The sequence below is a fragment of the Tripterygium wilfordii genome, chromosome 23 (genome assembly GCF_013401445.1).
Source record: "Tripterygium wilfordii isolate XIE 37 chromosome 23, ASM1340144v1, whole genome shotgun sequence".
NCBI lineage: Eukaryota > Viridiplantae > Streptophyta > Magnoliopsida > Celastrales > Celastraceae > Tripterygium > Tripterygium wilfordii.
The window spans coordinates 4,105,674-4,128,471 of NC_052254.1; the positions used below are offsets into that span (position 1 = coordinate 4,105,674).

Here is a 22,798-nt window from a genome sequence, read left to right on the forward strand (position 1 = left end):
CAAATGTTGGTTTGATTCCTTTGTTTTTGTCATTTTCCCTGCTTCAGTTTTTGTTACATAGTTAGTTTTCATGTGGTTTGAGGAGTGAAAATGAAATTCTAACAAACCATTATGTGATAGGTTAATTGCATTGTTGATTTGATGAAGAGCTATGTTCTTGCCTCTCTTATTGTGCGATTGTGGTCTTCGTTTGGTTGAATATGAATTAGTATTCTTTTCTCTAGAGAGTTAGAAATTCTAAACCATTGGCCGGCTTAAGTTTCATGAAGCTCGATGTGGGAGTGAGTATACATGAATTTATAAAGATAAATTCATAATGATTAATGTACATTATGCTATTTGGTTTAGTTCATGTGACAGTATTGTGGAGCAACACAAAGCTGGCATGAACACAAATAATGTTGCAAAAAGTTAAATTTGTTTACGTGTTATTTATAGATAGAAGATATTATGTTGGGTAAGAATGTATCTGATTTGGTTTAAGAGCATCCACATAAAATTATCTAAACATGAGTCTGTTTGTAAAATAGGAATCATTGTAGAGAACTTATCAAAATTTAGGTCTGTATCATCGTACAAATTATTAATGTGTTTGTGCTAAATTACACTGTGCAAAACTAATCGTAATTAAATAACAATTTTGCAGTGATGATATGGAGTTCACTCTAGAAGATGATGATCATAACCAATTAGATCATGTGGACAATGTAGATGTATGGGTTGAGGATATTGCTTCACTCATGCCCACGATTGAGATGTTATTTGATTATGTGAATGACTTGTTCAATTTTTACAAGGATTTTGGTCAACATAATGGGTTCTCTGTTAAGATTACTTGTGTTTCATTACTTGCAAATTTGTAATTTGTTATAGATGTTTATCACATTGCGAAAATAGCACAATGTAATTAATTATATCGCAGTGTAAATAATTACATTGTAACATTTTCACAATATATTTAGCTATTGGATCATATGTATACAAACAATCACAATTGTTAATCCTGATTAATTAAAGACAATTTGTTCAAGTTTTAACTAAATGAACTAAAACGCCCTAGATGGTTATAGATTTTGGTCAAAAAACTATATTTAGCTATTGGATCATATATATACAAACAATCACAATTGTTAATCCGGATTAATTAAAGACAATTTGTTCAAGTTTTAACTAAATGAACTAAAATGCCCTAGATGGTTATAGATTTTGGCCAAAAAAGTATGCATTGTAATTTTTACTCTTCGTCCATCACCCAACGTAATAAATTATGTAAACAACGTAAATATTTACATTGTATAATCAGACAATATAATGAAACTCAGCATACTATTTATCAAAAGAACCTACATTGGTATCCTAACATATAAGTAGGCATCAAATTTTTTACATTTCTATAGCAAGTTGTAGGTCACTAAACAACAAAACATTGGGTTTCTCTTTTGGTTTAGGCTCCTCTTTTTGGCTTAAGCTTTTCTGATGTCGTAGTCTGTTTTGCCCTTATTTTTGTCATCCTGAAAAGGGAAACACCACAACGTTAGAAACACAATGTAATTGATAGCAATAAGCATTACTCAAAATTTCTAAATACAATAAGTCTAAACAGGACACAATGCTACAAGTTACACTATATATATAGATGCATTCAGAGTGAGTTTCATCATCAAATTGTTTCCATAATCTTGTGCAACCAATTACATTGCCATAATATGTTATTTTAACAAGGATTTTCCTACGATTTGGACAATGTTACTTTGCGGAACAGCCATGGTTTGTTAAACGTAATAATTTAAATCACAATAAAGTCTCATAACTATTTACACTGCCCTAGTTGGTAAAACTGAATTCAAAAATTTGCAAAAAACTACCCATTCGAGATATATTTTGCCAAAATCATGTATCAAAACTGCTTTCTTTCATGCACACCCAAACCAAAACAATCAATTAGACAATCAGGCACACCCACCAAATAAAGATCCAAAAATTCAACAAAGCAGTTACTTCTTTCATGCAATACAACTATATAAGTACACTGTTCGTCTTGATTCCTCAAGAATTGCACCAAAAAAACTTATCAATCATCAGAAAGTTAGAGGAGTCAAAGGAATATACTGACCTGGGTACTCGAGATTCAGAAGGGGATAATCCTCAAGAAAGTCACAGTGAATAGAAGCTCAATCACAAGAAAAACTTTATTTTCCAGCATTGTGATCGATTTCGATCAATGTAGCGTTGTTCGAACGCAGCAATGGCTCTGAAATTAGAGAGGGAGAGACCTTCGTGTTTCTTCCGGAAATTTCAGACGGGATTTTTTTTTCGGAGCTAGGGTCTTTTTGTTTATCACGCCCAATTACGTCCAATGACCTTTTTTGGGTTTTTTTTCTAAATTTGAAATTGTCAAGCTGGATAGCCTACCTGTCATGCCACATGATTATATAAGTTTATGAATCTCTAGTGCTTCAAAAGATCGTAGTGTTAACATTGCAATTTGTGAGTTCTCAATGTTAATTCACGTAATTGAGAGGAATAATTTGAATACAAAGTCAAAACGAGCCGTAAGGAGTACTTGAATCGGATTATAGTGGTTAATTACTTCTGATAGGAAATGTCGTCGAAGACCAAGGTCGTGAAGGAGGAGGTGCAATCTAGGGAAAATGTTATTTGTCCCAACATTTTTGGTCCCAAATCTTCCCAATCCCATGTGGTATTGCCACCTAAGCTTGATGACATGGAAAGCATGTTGACATGGATGTACACATTTGAAATTTAAATTTCTCTCTTTTCTCTTCTCTCTCCATTCCTCTTTTGTTCAAACTTTGAAAATTAAATACTCCCTCCATATTCTCCCACACTTTCATCTTTTATTTTGTGTCTTTATACACATTGTTTTTTGGTTATATAAACTCATGATTACATTGTTTTTTTTCTTATACAAACATGTTATAACATTGTATTTTTTTTCCACACAAACCTGCGTTTATATTGTTTTCAAAATAATGTCATTTTCCAGAATAGGTAAATATAAGATGTAAATTATCAAATTTTCAGAATAATGTAAATTTTCAAATTTCAAGAACAATGTAAATGGTCAAAATTATCAAAACAATGTAACTTTCGGAGTGTTTGTCATATATAAGCTACAAAAAAAATAGTTTACATATCAATGATGAATAACAAGGTAAAATAAATTGTCTCAAAAGCATATTCATTCAAATGAGCGTTAAACACATTATTACATTGATTTCAATACAGTGTAACTTCCAAAATATGCAAAAAAAAAAGATTGAGAAAACAAATTACAGTGTTGCTAGAGCTGGAGGTGGCCGGAGACATTGTTAGAGGTGGTTGGATGCACGGATTACATTGTTTTTTTACAATGTATGTTGCACTGAATTGTCGGATTTCGACAGCAATCTGGCTGGAAAATGGGTAGATAAGGTGCGCCTCGAAGTGTGGAGTCCAAATATTTGGTCAGTTGCCGGAGATGTCATTGGAGGTGATCGGATTGACGCGATTTGTGTCACGATGATCTTCTTTTTTAAGTGTGTCTTTTCGATGATACGAGTGACAATGATTGGTGTAGAGGGTCGGGAAATGATCGTGGTTACCAGGCGTTTTCGTTCTGTGAGTCGACAGGCCCGATTGGTGGCCGGACAAAGGAGCTCTAGTGAGTGGCAATGTTATGTCGTGAGAGTGGGAGGGAGAAAATGAGAGAGAAGAGAGAGGAAAGAGAGAGATGAGAGTGATTATATAGATAAAAAAAAAAAAACGTAGGTGACATGTTGATGTAACAATTGAGATAATTTTCATTGGAGTACTTAGCAGGATTGGCAACCTAGGGATCGCGTGTCGAATTCCGCGCCTGCAGTAGAGGTGATTAGGTGAATGGAGGGGTTGATGAGGAGAGCTTAATTAATGATGTGTATACGGTGGCTGCCTACGGGGATATGGAAATGCTCCAGAGATTGGTTGAGGGTGAGGGCTGCACGGTTTCGGAGCCTGATGGGTTGGGCTACTACGCTCTGCAATGGGCTGCGCTTAATAATCGAACTACTGGCACTGCTGCTCAATATATCGTTGAGGTTTTCTGTCGTACGCTTGCGCTGCTTGATTTGTTTTTTAATTTCTTATTCAGATTGTTGATGTTGTTCTAGGTGCAATTGCGTTTTCGTCTTGCTTCTTTCACGGATTTAGTTAACTCGGTTCACTTAATGCAAATAGAGTTTCTAGTTTTTTGGGATCATGAACTGGATTTGCCCTTTCATGTGTTCACTAGTGTAGGATTTTTTTCCCAGTATCTGACTGGGTGTTTGAATCAGGATTTTTGTTGTGCCGCCTATTTGGGAATTTTGTTTTCATTGTGATAAATGGCTTGGGTTTTTTTTTTTTTTTTTTTTTTTTTTTCTCCTTCTGACATATTGGGCTAAAGTAAAGGCTGAATGAGTTGGATATGCTATGTTTTTTTTTTTGGTTGGTTAATTGTATGATGGGAAGACTAAGCCATGAAGTGGTTTGCTTCATGGTTGGCTTAGTGTCAACTCAGGCAGCTTTACTATCTTTTAATAACACTGGAAATAAATAGCTTCACTGCTTTGCCATTTGAATGGAAGTTTATCTGATTGATCAGTGATCTGCATTGTACCAGTGTGATGGTTTATAAAGATAGGATTGGGTCTTGATGTTATTACATTTATAACTCAAACTGATTGGGGAACTATTTACATCAAACTTAACTGAACCGATTGTATTTTGGATTCCCTGGATTGCCAGCATGGACGATGCAGCAGATCACACTGGACAAATTGCATTACATTGGAGTGCAGTTCGCGGTGCCATTCAAGTAGCGGAGCTTTTACTTCAAAAGGGTGCTTGGGTGGATGCTGCCAATATGTCTGGTTATCAGGTTAGTTTAACACTCATCATTATGAAAAATTTTCGTACTTTATATATGACATGACTGTTTAGTAATCTTTGAACTTTGGAACACTAACATAGATGCCAGTTTTGAACTTAAGCACTAGTGGGTCCTGTTAACTCTAGTAGTAAGGAAGCTCGTGGGGTAGGCATTATTTGAAGTTTCAAAAAGAAAGTTGTGAGAATTTACTCCTATAATGACAAATGTACTCAGATATTTAGAATTGTTTTCAAAGTGATGCTGTACAAATATCAGAATCTTTAAAATAAATTGATGGCAACTCATGATTATTTAGTCAGTATCTACGAGGAGTGTTTAATCTTGAAGAGCAGGTAGGAAGGACTTTCACCCATTAATTGTTGACAATTTATTTTAGAAGTTTTTGCTGGCCTGTATACTGATTGCTATCTGCTTTGCATTGCAGACATCACATGTTGCAGCTCAATATGGTCAGACAGCTTTCCTCTATCATATTGTCTCAAAATGGAATGCTGACCGCCTGACCCTGATGTTTCTGATAGTTACGGAAGAAGTCCCCTACACTGGTACAAAGGAACTTTTTGTTATGCCTATTCTTGAAAGATTATGATATTTGGTATTCACTGTTCTTAGTAGGTTAATGAAAATTTTCACACTTCCGACAAGAGTGAGATTTCAACACTTGTCTGTCATTATAGAGTTGTGTTATTTCTTTTCTAATTTTTCTGTTTCATGAGTTTGCACATGATAAATCATTACTTATTTATAGGAGGTGTGTTTTGCAGATGAGATGTAGCTTTTCTGCTTGTGCTGTTCTATCTTTGGTCCAATTCTTTAGTCCTTCGGATTTTCCTAGTCACTCTGCATGAAAGAGGGTTGTTAAAAGCACAAGGCACTCTTATTGCTTGGTGACCTAGGTGCTAGCCCAAGTGAAGTGGTTATCCAGCATGCATGCATTCTCCAGCATGCTAAAGGAAATCATGGTTAAAATCATTGACAATCTTTATCATGTGTCCAAAGCAAACTAATTCGATTTCAAATACAAGTGCACAAACAAAACAAGAATACAATTCAAAATCTCATTATTTGTAACTCACACTACCAAAGTTATTAGATGTTCTAATCTTCGATCTTCATCATAATCTTTGTTTGTGCCTTATCTTTTGGGATCCCCAGATTGCCAAAAAAAAAAGGTTGAAAGAAAAGGGAGTATAATTGTAGCCATCAATCTTCTCCTCTATTATTAAATGCCCAATTTTCCTGGAACTTTTAAATAATTGCCCAGTCCTTTTTATTATAAGTTTAAGGCAAATAAAAAAACAAACAAAAGTAAAGAATACACAACAAAGGTTGTGCCTTGCTCTTGGAGCCTCACCTCAAGGGACTATTTTGGGTGGCGCCCAGGTGAAGGGACCTCGCGTGGAGGGTTACAAGACACTCCGGGCTCATCCTGCCTCTCGCCCGAGTGACTAGGTGTTTTGGGCGAGCAACTTTAACAATATTAGTGTGAAGTAAGTGATTTATTGTCTCGTTGATCAAATACATATATTAGTGATTAGCTATGATTATTGTTTAGCAACTTGCGTGAGTATTAAATTTATCCTGCTGATCAAGATGATTACTTCTATTCTCTTTTCTGTCATCCCTTGGATAATCTTAGGGCTGCTTACAAAGGTTTTCTTGTTTGAATACGTCTTCTCTTATTTTTGGATGCATATAGAGGACGCCAGGAATCAGCTTCGTGACTTTTTATATTTCATCTTCAGCTAGGAACCTTTGTTGAAGATTGAGATAAACAATCCTGCTTTACTAGCGGGAAATTGGTCTCAGCTTTGTGCAACTTGCAAGGTTCTGTCTTCAAAGCTTTTAGTCTCTGTGCTTCTTATTTGATGTTCAGTTTTTTCTGCATCTTTGACTTTTGATTTCTCTCACCTTTTTTTCTATTTTATTTATAAATGGTTTAAACTTTGTGGTGTCAGATTGTGAGACCTCTTTGGGCAAAGCACTCTTCTACTTGTGATTGTTTTGTTGAACAATTTGATCATCATTGTCCTTGGGTGTCCAATTGCATTGGCAAGGTGAAATGTTTTTAATGCCTCAATAATTGGTTGCAACTTGCAAGATATGACTCTATTTCTTGTGATAAAAATGAAATACGCTCAAAGCTTGAAAATGACACCATGTACCACTGAGAGTCTGTGTATGAAAGAAGCACCACAAGAGAAGAAGATAAATTTGAGAAAAAAAGAAATCGGAAGAAATAGAAATGGGAGGGTCAGACATGTTCATAAAACAAGCTCTAGATATTTTTTGAAGCTCCCAGTGAAACTGATTTAACTGGATTAAATATGTGTTTGTGAACTATAGCCATTTACTTTGTTTTTAAATTTTATTGCAGAAAAACAAGTGGGATTTTTTTTCCTGTTTCTTGTGCTAAAAGTTTCTGTGAAGTTGATAACTGGCACAGTGGCTCTTACAAGTACGCTATCGATTTCGAATTTATTTTACCTTGGAAGTTAAATTTTTAGGTTATCATTTTATTGCAATTGTCCCTCTTGGTAAACTGATTAATCTAAATGGTTGACTTCACGCAAGAGTTTTAACTGATCCTTCAGCTCCATCTGCATTTGAATCACGAATAAACCATGCCACCGCTTATCAAACTGGTGCTTATCGTTTCTAATTGTTGATTTCTTCCTCTTCTTCAGTGAGGCAGTTTTAATTGTGGTACAAGCTTCTCAGGTTATTATTTGAACCCTCCATTTTCTAGCGCAAAGTTTAATTTTTGCAGTGCTGAGATTCTGTTTGATTTGAGAAATTGAAGTTGTTTATCTGTACTGTCACACTTAATACATATCCGAACGACATCTCTAGTGGCATAAGCAAAAGAACCTATATAGGAGAGTCTGGAGGCCGTTCTCAGTGTTAGTCATGTAATTGGAGTTTTGTCTTCAAGACTGTTATTCTGGCACTTTGTTTTAGAGTTCCTTATCCACTTTTAACTTTGATACTGCTAACCTCTGTTACTGCTCCTGAAACTACTGCCATTATTAAGTGTAGTTTTCCTGACATCCTTTTGTAGAAGATTGAGTTTCCAGGAATATATGTTCTCTTACCCTTTAGATTACCTATGGAGGCATGGGTTATTCGTACTTTTGTAGCCACCATCTTGCTGAGGTGTCCGGTTTGTTATATCATGGCATGATCTCCTCTTTGCTTTGTAATCCCGCTTTTGCCTTAATACTGTTACCAAGTGTAGCAGCTTATGTTCACACACTATTGCCTGTTTTTTTGTAATTTGCTCTACTGTAATACCTGTTATTAGGTCCTTTTTTTTTCTTAAAAAGAAAATTGGCTGCCGATATCGCGCAATATAACAACAAATGAAATGGCAAACGCGATGAGATACAGCTATCTCCAAGAGCCAGGTGGTCGCTTTAGAAATCCATATGATCACTGTTTCAGGGAGAACTGTTATGACTTTTTGATTAATTGCTACAATGAGAATGTGGAATATAGTGAAGATTCAGCACATTCTTAGGAGATCAGGTTGACGAGTATGTCAAGAAACTTGAACTTGCAAAACCGAGATACCCATTTACAGAACGCAAACGGTAATGGCCTTGTTGCTATCAACATGACTTCTAAGGCCAGTAAAATCCATCAGGGTCATGTACATTCATCTCATTGCAGCCACAACAATGCTGGGAAATAAAAAACGGACAGCATCTCATTAGGCTTCGGTCTTGGCCTGGACTGGAGTTCAGCTCGTTCTGTTGCAGCTTCATGACATTGTGTTAATGTTTAAGACAGTCAAAGCTGAATTTGATGTGTACTGTACCATAAGCACTCATCAGGTGTAGCTCTTTGTAATCTGATCGGTTATCTTTCTTTTGGAAAGGTGTTTCAGAATTAGGCTGCGCTGTTCTCGTTCTTTGAAATTACTCCAGTGGAAGCCTGTGATGTGTTCAATCTATTGACATGCAAAATAGGTTTTGAGCGGAAGAGTCGATCTATTGCAATTCTACCCAGGAAGCAGTCCGTAGTTCGTTATTCGCCTATTAGGTAAGTTTGTGATCTTAACAATCATTGCATAAAATATTGCCACTTGAAATTCTTTATCCTCCATTTCTTATCCACGAGCTTCTGAAAACAGACATGAAGAGCCAACAGCAGCCGCCGCCTTTGTTTGCATAAAATATTGCCATTTGAAATGCTTTAACTCTAGATGGATATGGCTTCTATCTTCTGTATGTTGTGTATAGATGGTCGACCGTGGCTTGATACATTGATCATGTACGTAACGAGTTAATTTCATCATTGTAGTGCTTCATTGTAGTTGGATCTTCATTGTAGATTATGATTACAAACTATGAACTTTCTCTCTCGAGAAAAAACCTCTCAAACACTATACATGATCAGAGGTGGTGACAGTAGCTTCCATCTCTGGGACTCTGCCTCCTCCTCCATGCTGGTATCTCACACCTTTTACAGTTTTTTTTTTTCCTTTTGATTGCTTATTTCCTATGCAATTGTTCTATGGGTTTGTCCCTTTGGTCTCATTTGGAGACACTAATGTGGCCGATTAGCAACCTCGCTACATGGATGAGTGTTGGTTTTGCCGTGAGCCGTAGTTAAAACAGAGACGTTAAAACGACATCGTTTGGCTTTGTGCACTACGATTTTTTGAAGGACTACTGGATTAATTAGTTGGCTAACGCAATAAAAAAGGGTAAAAAATATACATTTGATCCCTTAATTATATTTTTGATTTCATTTTTGTCCTTAATTTTTTTATTCTATTTTATCTCGTTAGTCCTTCAAATGATTCTAACATCAAAAAAATCATATGCGGTATCTTAGTTGGTGTAATTTTTATATCTGTCATTCTATTTAGTTTAAATTTGACACCGATGATCTCACAAAATCCCTAAAATACTTGATTTTTCAAGATCTCTAAACTATTTTGTTGTATAGTTTAAGCACTAAAAGTGTCATATATTAGTAGTTAGGGATATATCATTCAAGTTTATCAAAGTTTGTCAATTAAAATTATTTCGATATGTTAAATAGATGTCACATTAGATTTTTTCAGCTAAGAATAAAATAGATATCTTTCAATAATTTAAGGATGAAATTAAGGGAGAAAAAATTTAAGAATGAAAATGAAACTAAGATATAATCGAGGATCAAATATTATATTTTGTCTTAAAAAAAAAAGTAAGCAAACGCAATTCTCCCGCCGAATAAAGCAGAACGAGAAAGAAGGTGGCGGAACGGGACCCGCCAGAGAGCCTTTCGTCTTATCTTGTCATCATACGCATTGGCACATAATACCAAACCGCGACGATCTTCCACGTGGCACTTATCGACGCTCCAGATTTCAGCTGTCGCCTCCTAAGTCCTAACTCCTCTCCCCTCCTCACCACTCCTTTCTTTCTTCCACAGCTTCACCCTCTCTCTAAATTCTCTCTGTATTTCGTTCACAGTGATTATCTGATCGTTTTCTGCGATCATTGAAAACCTTTGATTGGGAGGTATTTCTTTCTTCTTTGTTTGATTTTCGGAAATTTTGATTATTTCAGTCTTTCGTTTCTGTTTGGTTTCTGAGAAAACAGTAGACGGTAATGAAAACAAGGGGAGGAGAGAAGTTGCAGATTTTTTGTTTCCCTGTATTCTGTTGGATGAAACGGAACTCGATTCTTCTAATTATCGCAACTATAAGCTTCATTTATTACTCTTTTTTAAATTCAAGTTTCATTTGAAAGTTACTTGATTATCGTTAATTATTTCTCTGTCGTTTTACATAGTGGTTATGGCAGACTTATGATTGTTTTGTTGATGATACGCTCTGTATTTCGTGTTTTCGTTTCTTTTTATTCTGTTTTACTCACATACATGGACCTCTTACTAGCAAAGATCAAGTTACGTGAAATTGGTGATTGTCGGTGTGCATGAGTTAAGGTCCTGGAAACGGGGCAGAAGCCCTCTCTATGTTTGGGAGATGCGCGTCAGTTTGATTTTTGAGTTGTACTTTTGTTTTGATTGATGCTCTTGTTGTTTCGCGGAGATTGATGTGTTTTTGTGAATTACTGATATGAGAGGATGTGTTGTGTAATGCTTTGATATTGTAGTATAAAATATAGATGACCACATATGATAATATTATGGGCATAATGCTTTACATGCATTTTTCGTGAAGTTAACAGCCATTCAGGTTACTTACAGCATGTTCTTACTTTTTATTTGGGTGGAACAGTTCAGACAAGGATTCTATGATAGACTTGTTCAGTAAAATAGGTTTCAGTTTCATTCTTCTGCCCATTTTATGATATCGATTCATCATTGACTTGAATGCAACTCAATGGGTGGAATTTGTTCGAGGAAGAGAGATCAACCTGTTTATGAAGACGGCCTACAAAGAGGGGTCTCTAGGGCTTATCGTAAAAGCGGAAGTTCGAAATGGCCTGGAGCCTCATTTTCTCGTCATGTGATGGATCAGCTGCCAGGAAGGACTTGCCCCTCCCTCATGGAATTGTGCATACATAAAATATGCGAGGTACCTGAATGTTTCGAATGTTTGTGTGAGGAGAATCTTTCATTTTGCTTTCTCTGACCATCGTTTTTTATCTTCTTACAGAAGATTGACGAGTATAGTTCGTTTTCAGTGCTTCCAAGGGATTTAAGTCAACAAGTTTTCAATGAATTGGTGAATTCACAGAGTCTCACTGAAGCGTCACTTGAAGCCTTTCGAGATTGTGCTCTCCTGGTATTATCTTTGTCGATAGTTTAGAGATTCAGACACTTGGATATGTTTACACTTCCTTTTCACTATAGGTTCTTTAAAGAAAGTGTCAAATTATCTGAATTTATTCTGTTTGGCAGGACGTTTATTTGAGTGAATATCCCGGAGTAAAGGACAGTTGGATGGATGTTGTTTCTTCGCAAGGTTCCTCTCTACTTTCAATTGATATCTCAGGCTCTGACGTGACTGACACTGGGTTGGTTCTACTCAAAGATTGTTCAAACCTTCAAGAATTAACTTATGATTATTGTGAACAGATTTCAGAAAATGGGCTGAAACATATTAGTGGTAATTTTATTCTTTATGTTACACCTTTACCACCCAATGATACATTTTGCATGATTCTTGTTCCTTGTTGGATAGAAAGACACTAGTAAGAATAAGGTGTGGAATCCTTTTATATCTTCGTAAATTATGTATGAATTTGGAAGTTCTTGGTGGTCTTTCATGTTATTATTAATGCTATCATAGTACTCTGCAAGAGTATGTATTGGAAGCAGCGGCATCCTTGGTGGTATAAGTCAAGATAGTTCAGCTGTGTGAGAATTTTCCATAAGATGCTGCCAAATGTCATATTCACTTTCTAGCAGAATCAATCCTTGAGCATAATGCAATTTCCTTTTGTCTTCCTGGTATGCATGTTCATAGAATAAAGGCAAAAATTTGTTAGTTGAAATATCTTTCACCTCAATAATGCATTGGGCTGCATGATTAATTTACTTCCAATTAATTATCTTCAATAACCATCAGATCAATTTACTAGTTACGATTGGGTTTGCTGGATTACATCGATGATTATCATTTTTCTCTGTTTTAGGTCTTACAAACTTGACATCTTTAAGTTTCAAAAAGAGCAATGCCATTACTGTGGAAGGGATGCGTGCCTTTTCCAACTTAGTTAACTTGGAAAAGTTGGACTTGGAGAGGTGCCCATGGGTTCATGGAGGATTTGTTCATCTTAAGGGTTTGTCTTTTGTGAAGCATATTCCAGTGACTTCTACAAATTGCCTTTTATTCTTTTGCTTTCTATACACCTTATATAAATTAAGGTACAGAAGCATAGGGGAGGGAATATGCTGCAGCCTTCTTGGTGCTTCTATTTATTAAAATCAGCTTTATCAATTAACTGACTTGTTTATCCTGGGATGGCATTCTTCATGTCAATCAGAGAGCTGCTACCTTACTGATCGTTGAACTTTTAGATTATGTACAATATTTATTTTTATTCCTTTTTTAATCTCTTATATGACATGGTTTCTCTTCTTTTCCCTCTTCAGGTTTAACAAAGCTCAATTATCTTAATATAAGATGTTGTAAATGCATTGGAGACTTGGACATGAGAGCTATTTCAGGTAATCATATCTTACCTATTTTTAGACAATGCCATTGGCATTTTAGTTGAGATTGACCGCTAGAAAAGAGAAAATTCTAGTAGGTTATTGCTGAATTTGTCCGATAAAATGACAGTGCTTGAGGAATGTCATATTAAGAATAATGAGAGTCAGACTTAATTTGTTGCTAATATTCCTTGTATTATTTACCTTGGTTCGCATGTTGACGTGTTGTATTTATGAATGTTGTTTTCTTCATTTTGCAGGGCTTACTAACCTGAAAGAGCTACAGGTTTCCAACTGTAACGTGACCGATTCCGGAGTGTCTTACTTGAGAGGTATGATCGACCATCTGCCATGTTTATATGCAACAATGGCAGAGCTGTTTAGTTAGTAGTTCTCCTTAGTAGAGAAACATATACTATGCAGGAGAAGTATTCAAATGAGAGAATCAGAAAATCTATTTATAAACTCAATGATAATAATGGTTCTTCCTGTTTCTACCATAAATTTCTTTTGTTTATAATAATTATATTAGTGAAAGAAAAGCAGAATACCCATATACACAAGAAGCTGCTAGGACAGAGGGAGAGCTTCACACGGAAACAGCAAACGTTCTATTTGTGTCACAAGACCTGAAAATGTGTGGATCCCTTCGTTGAGAACTTAAGGCTTTCTGAATGTTCTCACCTATTTCTTCTCTACATCGTACCTTGACCCACTTTTGTATGTGCGTGTTTTTGTTTATAATATGTATATCTCAGCTGTTGACTGGTTCTCCTGCTGTCCTCACATGCCTCATTTTCTAAATGTTCATTTATGCATCGCAGGTTTGTGCAAGCTCATTGTTTTAAATTTGGAGGGATGCAATGTAACCATTGCCAGTTTGGATTCTATCTCAGGTTCCCCTTTTCATTGGTTATTGGTTGATAATCCTTAGCACATTCCTTTTCTTTTAGAAAATATAAAAATTACAAATTTTGCTATTGAATTGGAGAAAATGGTATTTCTTTTGAACAAACTGATGTGCATGAGTTATGAACTATGCTGACATTGGTGCAATAATATGCGTCATCATGATTCGTGATATGAAGCATCTATGTCCTGTATTTTTTCCTCGTAATTCTTTTTTCTTTTGTAGATCTGAAAATTAGCAAATATTTACTTGCATCTTTAGAGTCTATAAATTACTGATTTGGCATGCTGCATGCAGCTATTGTTTCATTGGAATCCTTAAATCTGAACAGATGTGGGCTATCTGATGATGGATGTGATAAATTTTCTGGTGAGTGTTATATTCTTTGACCATGTTAAATTTTGTTTTTGAGTCTTGATTAAAATGTAAATGATTCTCTGCTGCTTCTGTTTTTTTCCCTTCCTCTTGAGCTCTTTCATTTCGAGATGGTAATCATAGCTGAAAATCACATGCATGCAGGACTTAAAAACTTGAGAGTATTGAGCTTGGGGTTCAACAACATAACAGATGAATGCTTGGTCCATCTGAAAGGTTCTTTCTCTCACACATGCACTCTCTCTCTCTCTCTCTCTCTCTCTCTCTACTTAAGCTCTATAGGTAGCAGATTTGTCCATTACTAATCATATTTCCTTTCCTTTTGATATTTCATTGTTGTGTTACTCTCTGGTTATATTCATTGTGATGCAATACAAAGCAGCAGACATTTCTATCTTAAAGTAATCTGTTCGGGATTGGGATTTTGAGTTTTTTTTATCTGAAGTTGTGGGTCTTGTTTCCTTGTGAGATAAGTACAGTAAACATGATTGAACCTCAAGCATGCTGGGGAGTGTTATCTGGGCTTAATCTTATGGACTATTGGAAAATCAGATTTTACCAAAAACAGATGCATACTAAATTGTGAGAAGTTTGTAAATACAATCTTAAATGATTTCTTGCATACTAAATATGATGAATGCAATATGATTTGATGTTTCTTTTAATGAGATTCAACAACTATAGATTTTGGTTTTATGAGAGAAGTATGAAAGAATCTTCTGCTCTCTTTTGGGGATGCTTATGTATATCTTTATCTGGTTTCTTTTGCAGATTTAACAAATTTGGAGAGCTTGAACTTGGATTCCTGTAAAATTGGTGATGAAGGGCTTTCTAATTTGACAGGTTTGTATCCTTTGTAATTCATCCAATCCCTGCCAAGCATATACTTTAAAGCTTATGCTTATAATTTTATGTTGCGAAAATTTTCTCTAGGTCTTCCACTTAAAAGTTTAGTGTTATCTGATACTGAAGTTGGAAACAATGGCCTCCGCCATCTCTCTGGTTAGGATTTCATCTGTATGTACAATCTTTTCACTTCTTGGTGCCTGTCACTGTAGCTAATTTACATCGTCTTTTATTTCTTTTAGGTTTTGGCCATATGGAGAACTTAAACCTTTCATTCACCTTAATAACTGATGGTGGTTTGAAGAGGCTGTCTGGACTGACATCTATTAAATCACTCAATCTGGATGCTCGGCAGATTTCAGACTCTGGTCTTGCAGCTCTCAAAAGTAAGAATTTTTCACAAATTTTGGATGCTAGAGTAGCAAGAGTTTTGCCCCTCTGGGAGCATAAGGATAAAATCCTCTACTCTACTGAAGCTGCCCAGTTTGAATTTGAATTGGCATCTATATGGGTCAGAGGCGAAGCCTCATGTGAGAGCTGACCCCCTCAAAAAACCCTCAAAACATTTAAAATAAGCCTAATATAATAGTAAATTATAAAAAAAAAGACCCCCTAAATTTTAAATTTAGACTCCCTGTTGCAAAAAAATAATGCTCAAATGGTTGAAACAATAAGATATATGACAATTATTACTTTTCCTATTTTATAAACTTTTGAATTTATTATTATTTTTCATACTTTCGAATGTATAATTAATTAATAACCCAAAAAAAAAATTTCCGGTGGTGCTGCTCCCAAACCCTGCTTAGCTTTGTGCACCCTGGCATAAAATTTTGTGTCCGCCCCTAGTGAGACCCCCCTTATATTATGTCCTGGTTTCATCCCTGATATGTCACTAGCATATGACTGATACCTAATTTCTAATCTTCATTGTGCATGTTAACTGAACATCCGGGTCATTACTTTTTCCTATTTTGCTGATGCAGACCTCACTGGATTAAGGCATCTGGATCTTTTTGCAGCTCGTATTTCAGATTCTGGGATGAATTATATGAGATGTATGTTAGAAGATTCTGCCACTTTAACGTCGTCACTAATTCTTGTAATTGCTTCTTGTGTTGTGCCCATTAATTTTTGTTTACTCAAATGATATGATCGTTTATCCAACCAATATGTTTTTGACTTTTTTCCCTTTTTTTGAGAATGCTTTTGTGACTTTTGTGTTCATACTGGCCTTACCTTCTATGGGTAATTGATCTTTCTGGTATGTCCCTCAATATGATAAATTTGTGCTGTCTCCCGTTAGTGGGATTTCGTAATGCATTGGTGCATGAATTTCTCCCCCCTTCTCATTTTTATTTTTCATTCGTGCATTTAGTTGCTACTAGTGTTTTTGACGTCGCTCGACTATACTGTTGTGCAATTACTGAGTCCATGGTTGGATGATTTCTCCTTTTTCTACTCATTAGTAGTTTCACCTGTCACACCATTTAATTAATATCCTTTAAATTCTTAATAAATTTGATGTTTGGATTGACTCAGTTTAGCGTAGTTTCTGTTCATGAATTACCAAAACAATTTGTTAATTACTTACGTAAATTTGTTATTATTAGTTGTTGTGGAATTTGGAGAAATAGCTCAGAGTAACCAATTTGTTGATTGCTCAGGCAAATTTGTTATTGTGAAGTTGTGGAATTTGGAGAAATAGCTGAAAGTCCAGTATTCTTTGTCATGTCTCTTTAAAATAGTGCGTCTGTGATTTGGTTGTGGAAATAGGCAAAATGAGCGTAATTTCATAGCTTATTTTCGTGCTCAATGATGGGAGTGGTTAACAAAACAGAGTAAAATAATGGAAACTCGTGTAACACACTTGGAAGTTTCCATATAATTGAAAGGGAGACTTTGACCGTAAATCCTTTTCTGAATAATATGTATTATTTTAGTCTTTTGTTCGTTGCTAAATTTTCGTAACTTGGATTGTTTGCACTTGACTACAGATTTCAAGAATCTTCAATCCCTTGAAATATGCGGTGGAGGATTGACTGATGCTGGAGTGAAGAATATTAAAGATCTTGCCTCCCTGACACTATTGAATCTGTCACAAAACTGCAGCCTCACTGACAAAACTTTGGAAGTGATATCTGGTATCTTCTTTTTTTGGCTAGAAATTTTTTGCTCCTTTTGGTCATTGTATATACTGTCTATGGATTTGGTCAGGGAATGCCTTATTAAGTAGAGTTGAACCTATGACTAATATTGTGAAATTAGCAGATAAATCTCTTTAATGGGGAAATATACTTATATAAGCCTTTAAGGCTGCAATGCTCGTCTAATTTATTAAACTTCTGGTGTGATTAAAGTTATAATTTTTTTAAGTAGATTGACAACTTTTGGTTTGTCATGTACTGTAGGATTGACTGCAATGGTGTCATTAAATGTTTCAAACTCTCGAGTGACCAACGAGGGGCTGCAGCATTTGAAGAAATTTAAGAATTTACGCTCGCTCTGTCTGGAATCTTGCAAAGTGACTGCAGCTGAGATCAGGAAGCTTCAGTCAACTGCCCTACCAAATCTAGTAAGCTTTCGACCAGAATAGTTGGGAGGAGCGAAAACAGGACATCATGTAAATAGCTTGCTATCGGAATATTAGCTGTGTACAGGCAAATAAATTAACGACACGTCACTTGCCCTTTCTAAGAGGAAGAAGGTATTACTGATCCTGGCTTCTTTTAGGAATGTTGGGGAAGGGATTTGAGATTATGATAAAATTGTCTAATGCATGTAAATATGGATTACTGTCTATTACGGAGTTTTCGATCGTCAAAAAGAAATTGTATTAGGTTTATTACGTCCATAAGAACTTGTTCGTCTAGCCTGCTTCGGAGCGCCAATAATCAATAATAAGGGCTAGCATTGCATCTACTTTTCTAAATTTACTTTAAATAAATTCTGCAACATGTAGATTTGGTTTTTTAGATTATTTTGTTATTGTTTGTGCTATGGACCAGATTTTTTGTGCGCCTGACGTTGGGTGTATGAGTTATTTAATCTGGCAAAATCTGCACTCCTGTTAGAGGGTATGTCAAAAAACAACAAAGCTAGGGATCTCAATAATAATTATACAAGAAATATCCTAGTAGTGTGGTATGCATTCATTGAGTGTGGTGATATGCAAGGGACACATTGAAAATCACATTCAATTAATACATGTCACACACTATTGAGATACTTATTATTGAGATCTTTATCATTTTTGGTCAAAAAGAAAGAGCTTGTGGCGCATTGCGTTGTATTTTGATGTTGTCAAAGCAAGTAAAAGTTTTGACTCTGTCAAAATATCTCAAGCTTTTAGCGATAAATAAACCAGTAACAAACAAATAAGTTAACTAGGTAGTAGTTTATTGAAACAATAGTTGTATTCTTGCACGTAGAGACTCTTACAGAACAGCATAAATCTTGTGTACTTCTTTCTCAAAGTTTCGATTGTTTTCTTTTGATTGCTCTATTGTCTGTGTGTTGTCAGCGAGGTTTATTTAGGACACTTATTTCTTCCCAAACGCCAACCTTACAGTCTTCTTTGGCTCTTCGTATTTTATAATACTGATTCTCTCCTCCACAACCACCTAATCCTCAGCCTTCTTTACCTCAATTTTCTCTCCTCCACAACCACCTCCTCAGCCATCTTTTGTTTCTACTGTTGGATTGTAAAGTCATGTGATAATGAGCCGGCCTTATTCTTCAGTTTTGCTAGCCCAGCCCACCTATCCTAAAAGGTTCACGCGCATTTCACGTGATCCAAAATCCTTCTACCTGACGTGGCGCATCTCGATTGGAGAATGTGCGCGGAACCGCGTCATCTTCGACTACACCGGAGACTCTTGAGACTCGCAGAAGAAACTCTGCTTCTTCCTCTTCAGCTGATAGGAAGATCTGCAAAGTCAGTAAGCGGAATTGCGAATATGAGATTGTTGTGGCTGATTCTGGTTTCGTACACTCTGTGTAGAGTCGTGAGATCCGATCAGATCCTCTCAGCTCATGTAGGTAAATTATTCACTGATGTCACCCCCCATTAAATTTCGTTTTTCAATTTTCCATTTCTTAGGGTTTGGTTTTCTGTTCATCGTGCTCAATCATTATATTTTTATGTGGGTTGCATTCTAAATTTCTGAATTGGAATCCGTTTTCATGAATCCCTGCAAATATTTTAAAGAAATTCAGGTGAAGTTTAGGACTTAGCTATATGCAGTAGTTCAATATGTGATAAATTATACTAAGTTGGTCGTTCTGTGTAATCAATGAACTCATTACAGAGTTGCATATTTGATTGTCGTTTAGTGGGTTGAAGAGTGATAGAATTGCTTATGCCTTGTAATGACTTGAAAAAGGCCAAGGGCTTTGTTTTACATTGCAAGCGAGTCAGGTATGCAGTGGAAAATATGCAAGGCAAGCATTATATTGTATGAAATGAATGTCATTGACTTTTTCAACAGTCTCTCTCAAACAAATTTGATTACTCTCTCAAACAAATTTGATTATTTTTTTTGAATCTACTGTTAATGCTGTGATATCATTAATATTTCACTAAACCACAGGTGGCACATTTGGACGCAGCTCGCGTGAACCAAAATATAAGATTGAATTCCATCCAGAAGACTCACCATTTCGTCCGGTAAGTAAGTGTAGCTGTGTAGGGTTATTTACAACTCTTCACCCTGTAATGCCTATGGTTATTTACAAATACCTGCTCTTTGGGAGGTCATGAAATAACTAGCAGCAAGGCCACAGAAAGGGTGGTGATCATACTGATTTCATGAACTCTGAAGACTCATTACCTCCCTTGAGGGCTGGCTTTTTCCTGTGAGATCTGTCTTACAATGACTGGCAATCACTGTCTGATTCTGTTATGCCGAATTTGTATATGATACTTGCAGCTCTAGTTTGTGGTCTTTATGTGTTTGGGTTTACTGTCTCATTAATTCATATATATGTTTGCAAATATTTTGCAGGATGATGACCAGGAATATATGGTTATGCCCAATAAAAATGGACAAAAGTATATATGTTTCTTGCCCAGGGTGGAGAAAATCAAGAGTGGAAAGCCTATTAGTCAGCTGAACACAAGCAGCATGATTGTGGAAACTGAGAAGCGGATTAAATTGAAAACACCAGATGAGCTACTTGAAGTACTGAAGGAACGCTGCTTTATCAGAGTTCGTATCTGTTAACCAAAACCATCTTGCAATTTCACGTCTCATGTTGAAAATAACTTCCAAAAAGAGCTGCTGCTTCTTCTTTCCCTTGGATATACATATTGATATTGGCCTTTATTGTCTTGCTATATCTCTTCATATGCAATGTCTTGTTTAAACTTCTACCCAGCAAGAAGGTTGGTGGTCTTACGAATTTTGCTATCAGAAGAAACTTCGGCAACTTCACATCGAAGATGATAAAGTAAGTTCATGGGGTGCAATTTGCATTATTTTATTGGGCCATCTTCTTTGCATTAACTATTCTATGCAATGCAAAGGAGGCGTTTAATATGATGTACAATGTGAATTTAATAATTGAATGAAGTATCCAATTGTCCAATTAATATTTAGCTGTCAGACTCACAGTAGCAGTAGGAGTAGGCGAGTAGCATCATCTGTGAGATTGGTGTTAAAATCATGAATATCAATTGTTTTCCTAAATTATCTTATGATATATTAGTGAAGACCATGTGCCATATAATTAACGTATTGTAATTTCCTTTTGTAATACTTTGAAGGAATACTTGAAGCCTGGATTTTCTTTCATGCACTTGTAGTAAGTGGGTTTGTTATTCTGTTACAGGTAGTTCAGGAATTTGTCTTGGGTGTTTTTGATGCAGAGGCCACAGCTGCTTTCAACCAGAATCTCTCTGACATATCCACACTGAAAGATCCTCGGTCAAAAGATGCATCACAGAGGTATGACTTGAATTTCAGAGCAGTGTGTTTTACAAATCTAAGGAAATAGGTTAAGGAGAAGAAAAACGTATCAGTTAGTCACTGTATTCACATAATTTGTGCAGGTATCATGCTCATCAGTTCACAAATGGCACAATCTGTGATCTTACAAATCAGCCCAGAGAAACTGAGGTAAAAGATGGCTATGCTGTAAATGTAGTTGTAGCATCTAGATATGGTTTAGATCTCTTATGGCTTTATGTTTCTCTTGGTAATGTATAGGTGAGATTTGTATGCTCAGAGCCCAGAGCCATGATCAGTTCTATCACTGAGCTATCCACTTGCAAGTATGCTCTTACAGTTCAAAGTCCAATGCTTTGCAAACACCCGTAAGGCTCTCTCTCTCTGCTCAATGCATAAACAGTTCTTGCTAGATCTGGTATTTAATTTTGACTTAATAAGGTTAACTATTCAAGTGCTTGCATAGAATGATATAATTTTCAAACCTTCTCTGTGAGCCCATCAATTCCAATATCTGGTTATTCGAGGAATGCCCGGTAAATTTATTTCCTTCCTTGCACAACATAACAAGACAGTTCTTAATTTAAAATTTCAAACTCTGAAAATACTTAAATTATGGTGAAAAGATGCAGGTAAAACATGCACTAATCTCTTTAATTTGATGACAATTACAGAGTCCTACATCCTTCTCTTAAAAGTACTTTCTTTTTCGTTATTCCCCTTTTTAGCTATGAATTATAGGAAAGTTCGTTCAAAGGAAACAGAGTGAGTAGCTCTGATAAACTGGTAGGATACAATCATTGGCAGCAAAAGGGATTAGAGTTTGGGTGTTAGGACAAGCTCAGTCGTCTCCCCATCCAGCTAACTTTCTTCATTGACCAAAAAAGATGCTAGTAAAAGTTATCATAAAGATGCCTTTCGTCTAGGAAGTGGTTCCTTGGAGTGGAACTTGGCGCCATTCTATGATGCTGATGACAAGATATTGTATTAGCAGTTCATTTATACACGCAGACGCTACATATTTTCTATTACAGTATGTTAATTTGGCGCTATTGGAAGGGAATGTGTGATTGTCACGGTGGGCATACTCCTGTCTTATGCTAATGCTTTAAGCTAGTTTGTTTGATGGACTTTGCTCTACAGATTGTTTCAAGAAGAGAGACCAGTGTCGCATACCGTTGACTGTAATGTTCTTCCCAAGGATTACAAGGATAGGAAGATGGAAAATGACAGATTTGAAGATAAGGGGATTATCATGGTCACCGACGATTGAATACCCATCAAATGCTTATTCAGAGGAATAAGTGACGTACAGATACCCTTAGTATATGCTTCAAATGTACTATTGTCAATATCAGTCGCTTTGTGAAATAATTTGTTTTCTTGATGCTTTGCCCTGTTTCACAAATTAACAAAAGTACAAAACTAGTTGGTGACAATTACAGAGTCCTACACCCTTCTTCTAAAAGTACTTTTTCTTTTTATTTCCCCCCCTTTTTAGCTATGAATTACAGGAAAGTTCATGGAAAGGAAACAGAGTGAGTAGCTCTGATAAATTATTCAAGTTAGTATTGCAATATATAGTTCATACACTTCAAAGAGCAAAATCTGCTAATTTTCTAGGCTTTAAAAGGAACCCAATGTGAAACACCAATTTTTCTTTCTCATGTGAATATGGGTTCAGTT

General features: G+C 35.9%; 2 protein-coding genes and 1 pseudogene across 3 annotated transcripts; all 3 read left to right on the top strand.

Annotated features, from left to right (window-relative positions):
* The first annotated feature begins 2,602 nt into the window (after positions 1 to 2,602).
* LOC119992687 lies at positions 2,603 to 9,449 on the top strand (annotated as a pseudogene).
* An 819-nt stretch (positions 9,450 to 10,268) lies between these two features.
* On the top strand, positions 10,269 to 18,121 carry LOC119993687 (F-box/LRR-repeat protein 14-like). Of its 2 annotated transcripts, none has more exons than XM_038840898.1 (16): positions 10,269 to 10,428; positions 11,151 to 11,450; positions 11,532 to 11,660; positions 11,777 to 11,984; positions 12,514 to 12,660; positions 12,974 to 13,048; positions 13,294 to 13,365; positions 13,858 to 13,929; positions 14,241 to 14,312; positions 14,463 to 14,534; positions 15,090 to 15,161; positions 15,252 to 15,320; positions 15,407 to 15,550; positions 16,151 to 16,222; positions 17,162 to 17,308; positions 17,576 to 18,121. In XM_038840898.1, exons 2-16 carry the CDS (start codon positions 11,256 to 11,258, stop codon positions 17,758 to 17,760), a joined length of 1,731 nt encoding a protein of 576 aa, XP_038696826.1. In that variant the 5' UTR covers positions 10,269 to 10,428; positions 11,151 to 11,255; the 3' UTR covers positions 17,761 to 18,121. The 2 variants fall into 2 exon arrangements, with proteins under 2 accessions (XP_038696826.1, XP_038696827.1); XM_038840899.1 differs by having other exon boundaries at positions 10,274 to 10,428; positions 11,280 to 11,450.
* An 847-nt stretch (positions 18,122 to 18,968) lies between these two features.
* On the top strand, positions 18,969 to 22,596 carry LOC119993350 (protein OS-9 homolog). Its single transcript, XM_038840456.1, has 8 exons — positions 18,969 to 19,205; positions 19,757 to 19,833; positions 20,171 to 20,374; positions 20,544 to 20,615; positions 20,997 to 21,112; positions 21,217 to 21,283; positions 21,374 to 21,480; positions 22,256 to 22,596. The coding sequence occupies exons 1-8, from the start codon at positions 19,001 to 19,003 to the stop codon at positions 22,383 to 22,385; spliced, it is 978 nt and encodes a 325-aa protein (XP_038696384.1). The 5' UTR covers positions 18,969 to 19,000; the 3' UTR covers positions 22,386 to 22,596.
* Positions 22,597 to 22,798: the final 202 nt, after the last annotated feature.

Coding starts and splice junctions, on each gene's coding strand:
- LOC119993350 (XM_038840456.1), top strand. CDS start 19,001: ATGTGCGCGGAACCGCGTCATCTTCGACTACACCGGAGACTCTTGAGA. Junction 21,113..21,216: donor TCAAAAGATGCATCACAGAG/GTATGACTTGAA, acceptor TAATTTGTGCAG/GTATCATGCTCATCAGTTCA. Junction 21,481..22,255: donor CCAATGCTTTGCAAACACCC/GTAAGGCTCTCT, acceptor TTTGCTCTACAG/ATTGTTTCAAGAAGAGAGAC.
- LOC119993687 (XM_038840898.1), top strand. CDS start 11,256: ATGGGTGGAATTTGTTCGAGGAAGAGAGATCAACCTGTTTATGAAGAC. Junction 16,223..17,161: donor TGGGATGAATTATATGAGAT/GTATGTTAGAAG, acceptor ACTTGACTACAG/ATTTCAAGAATCTTCAATCC. Junction 17,309..17,575: donor AACTTTGGAAGTGATATCTG/GTATCTTCTTTT, acceptor CATGTACTGTAG/GATTGACTGCAATGGTGTCA.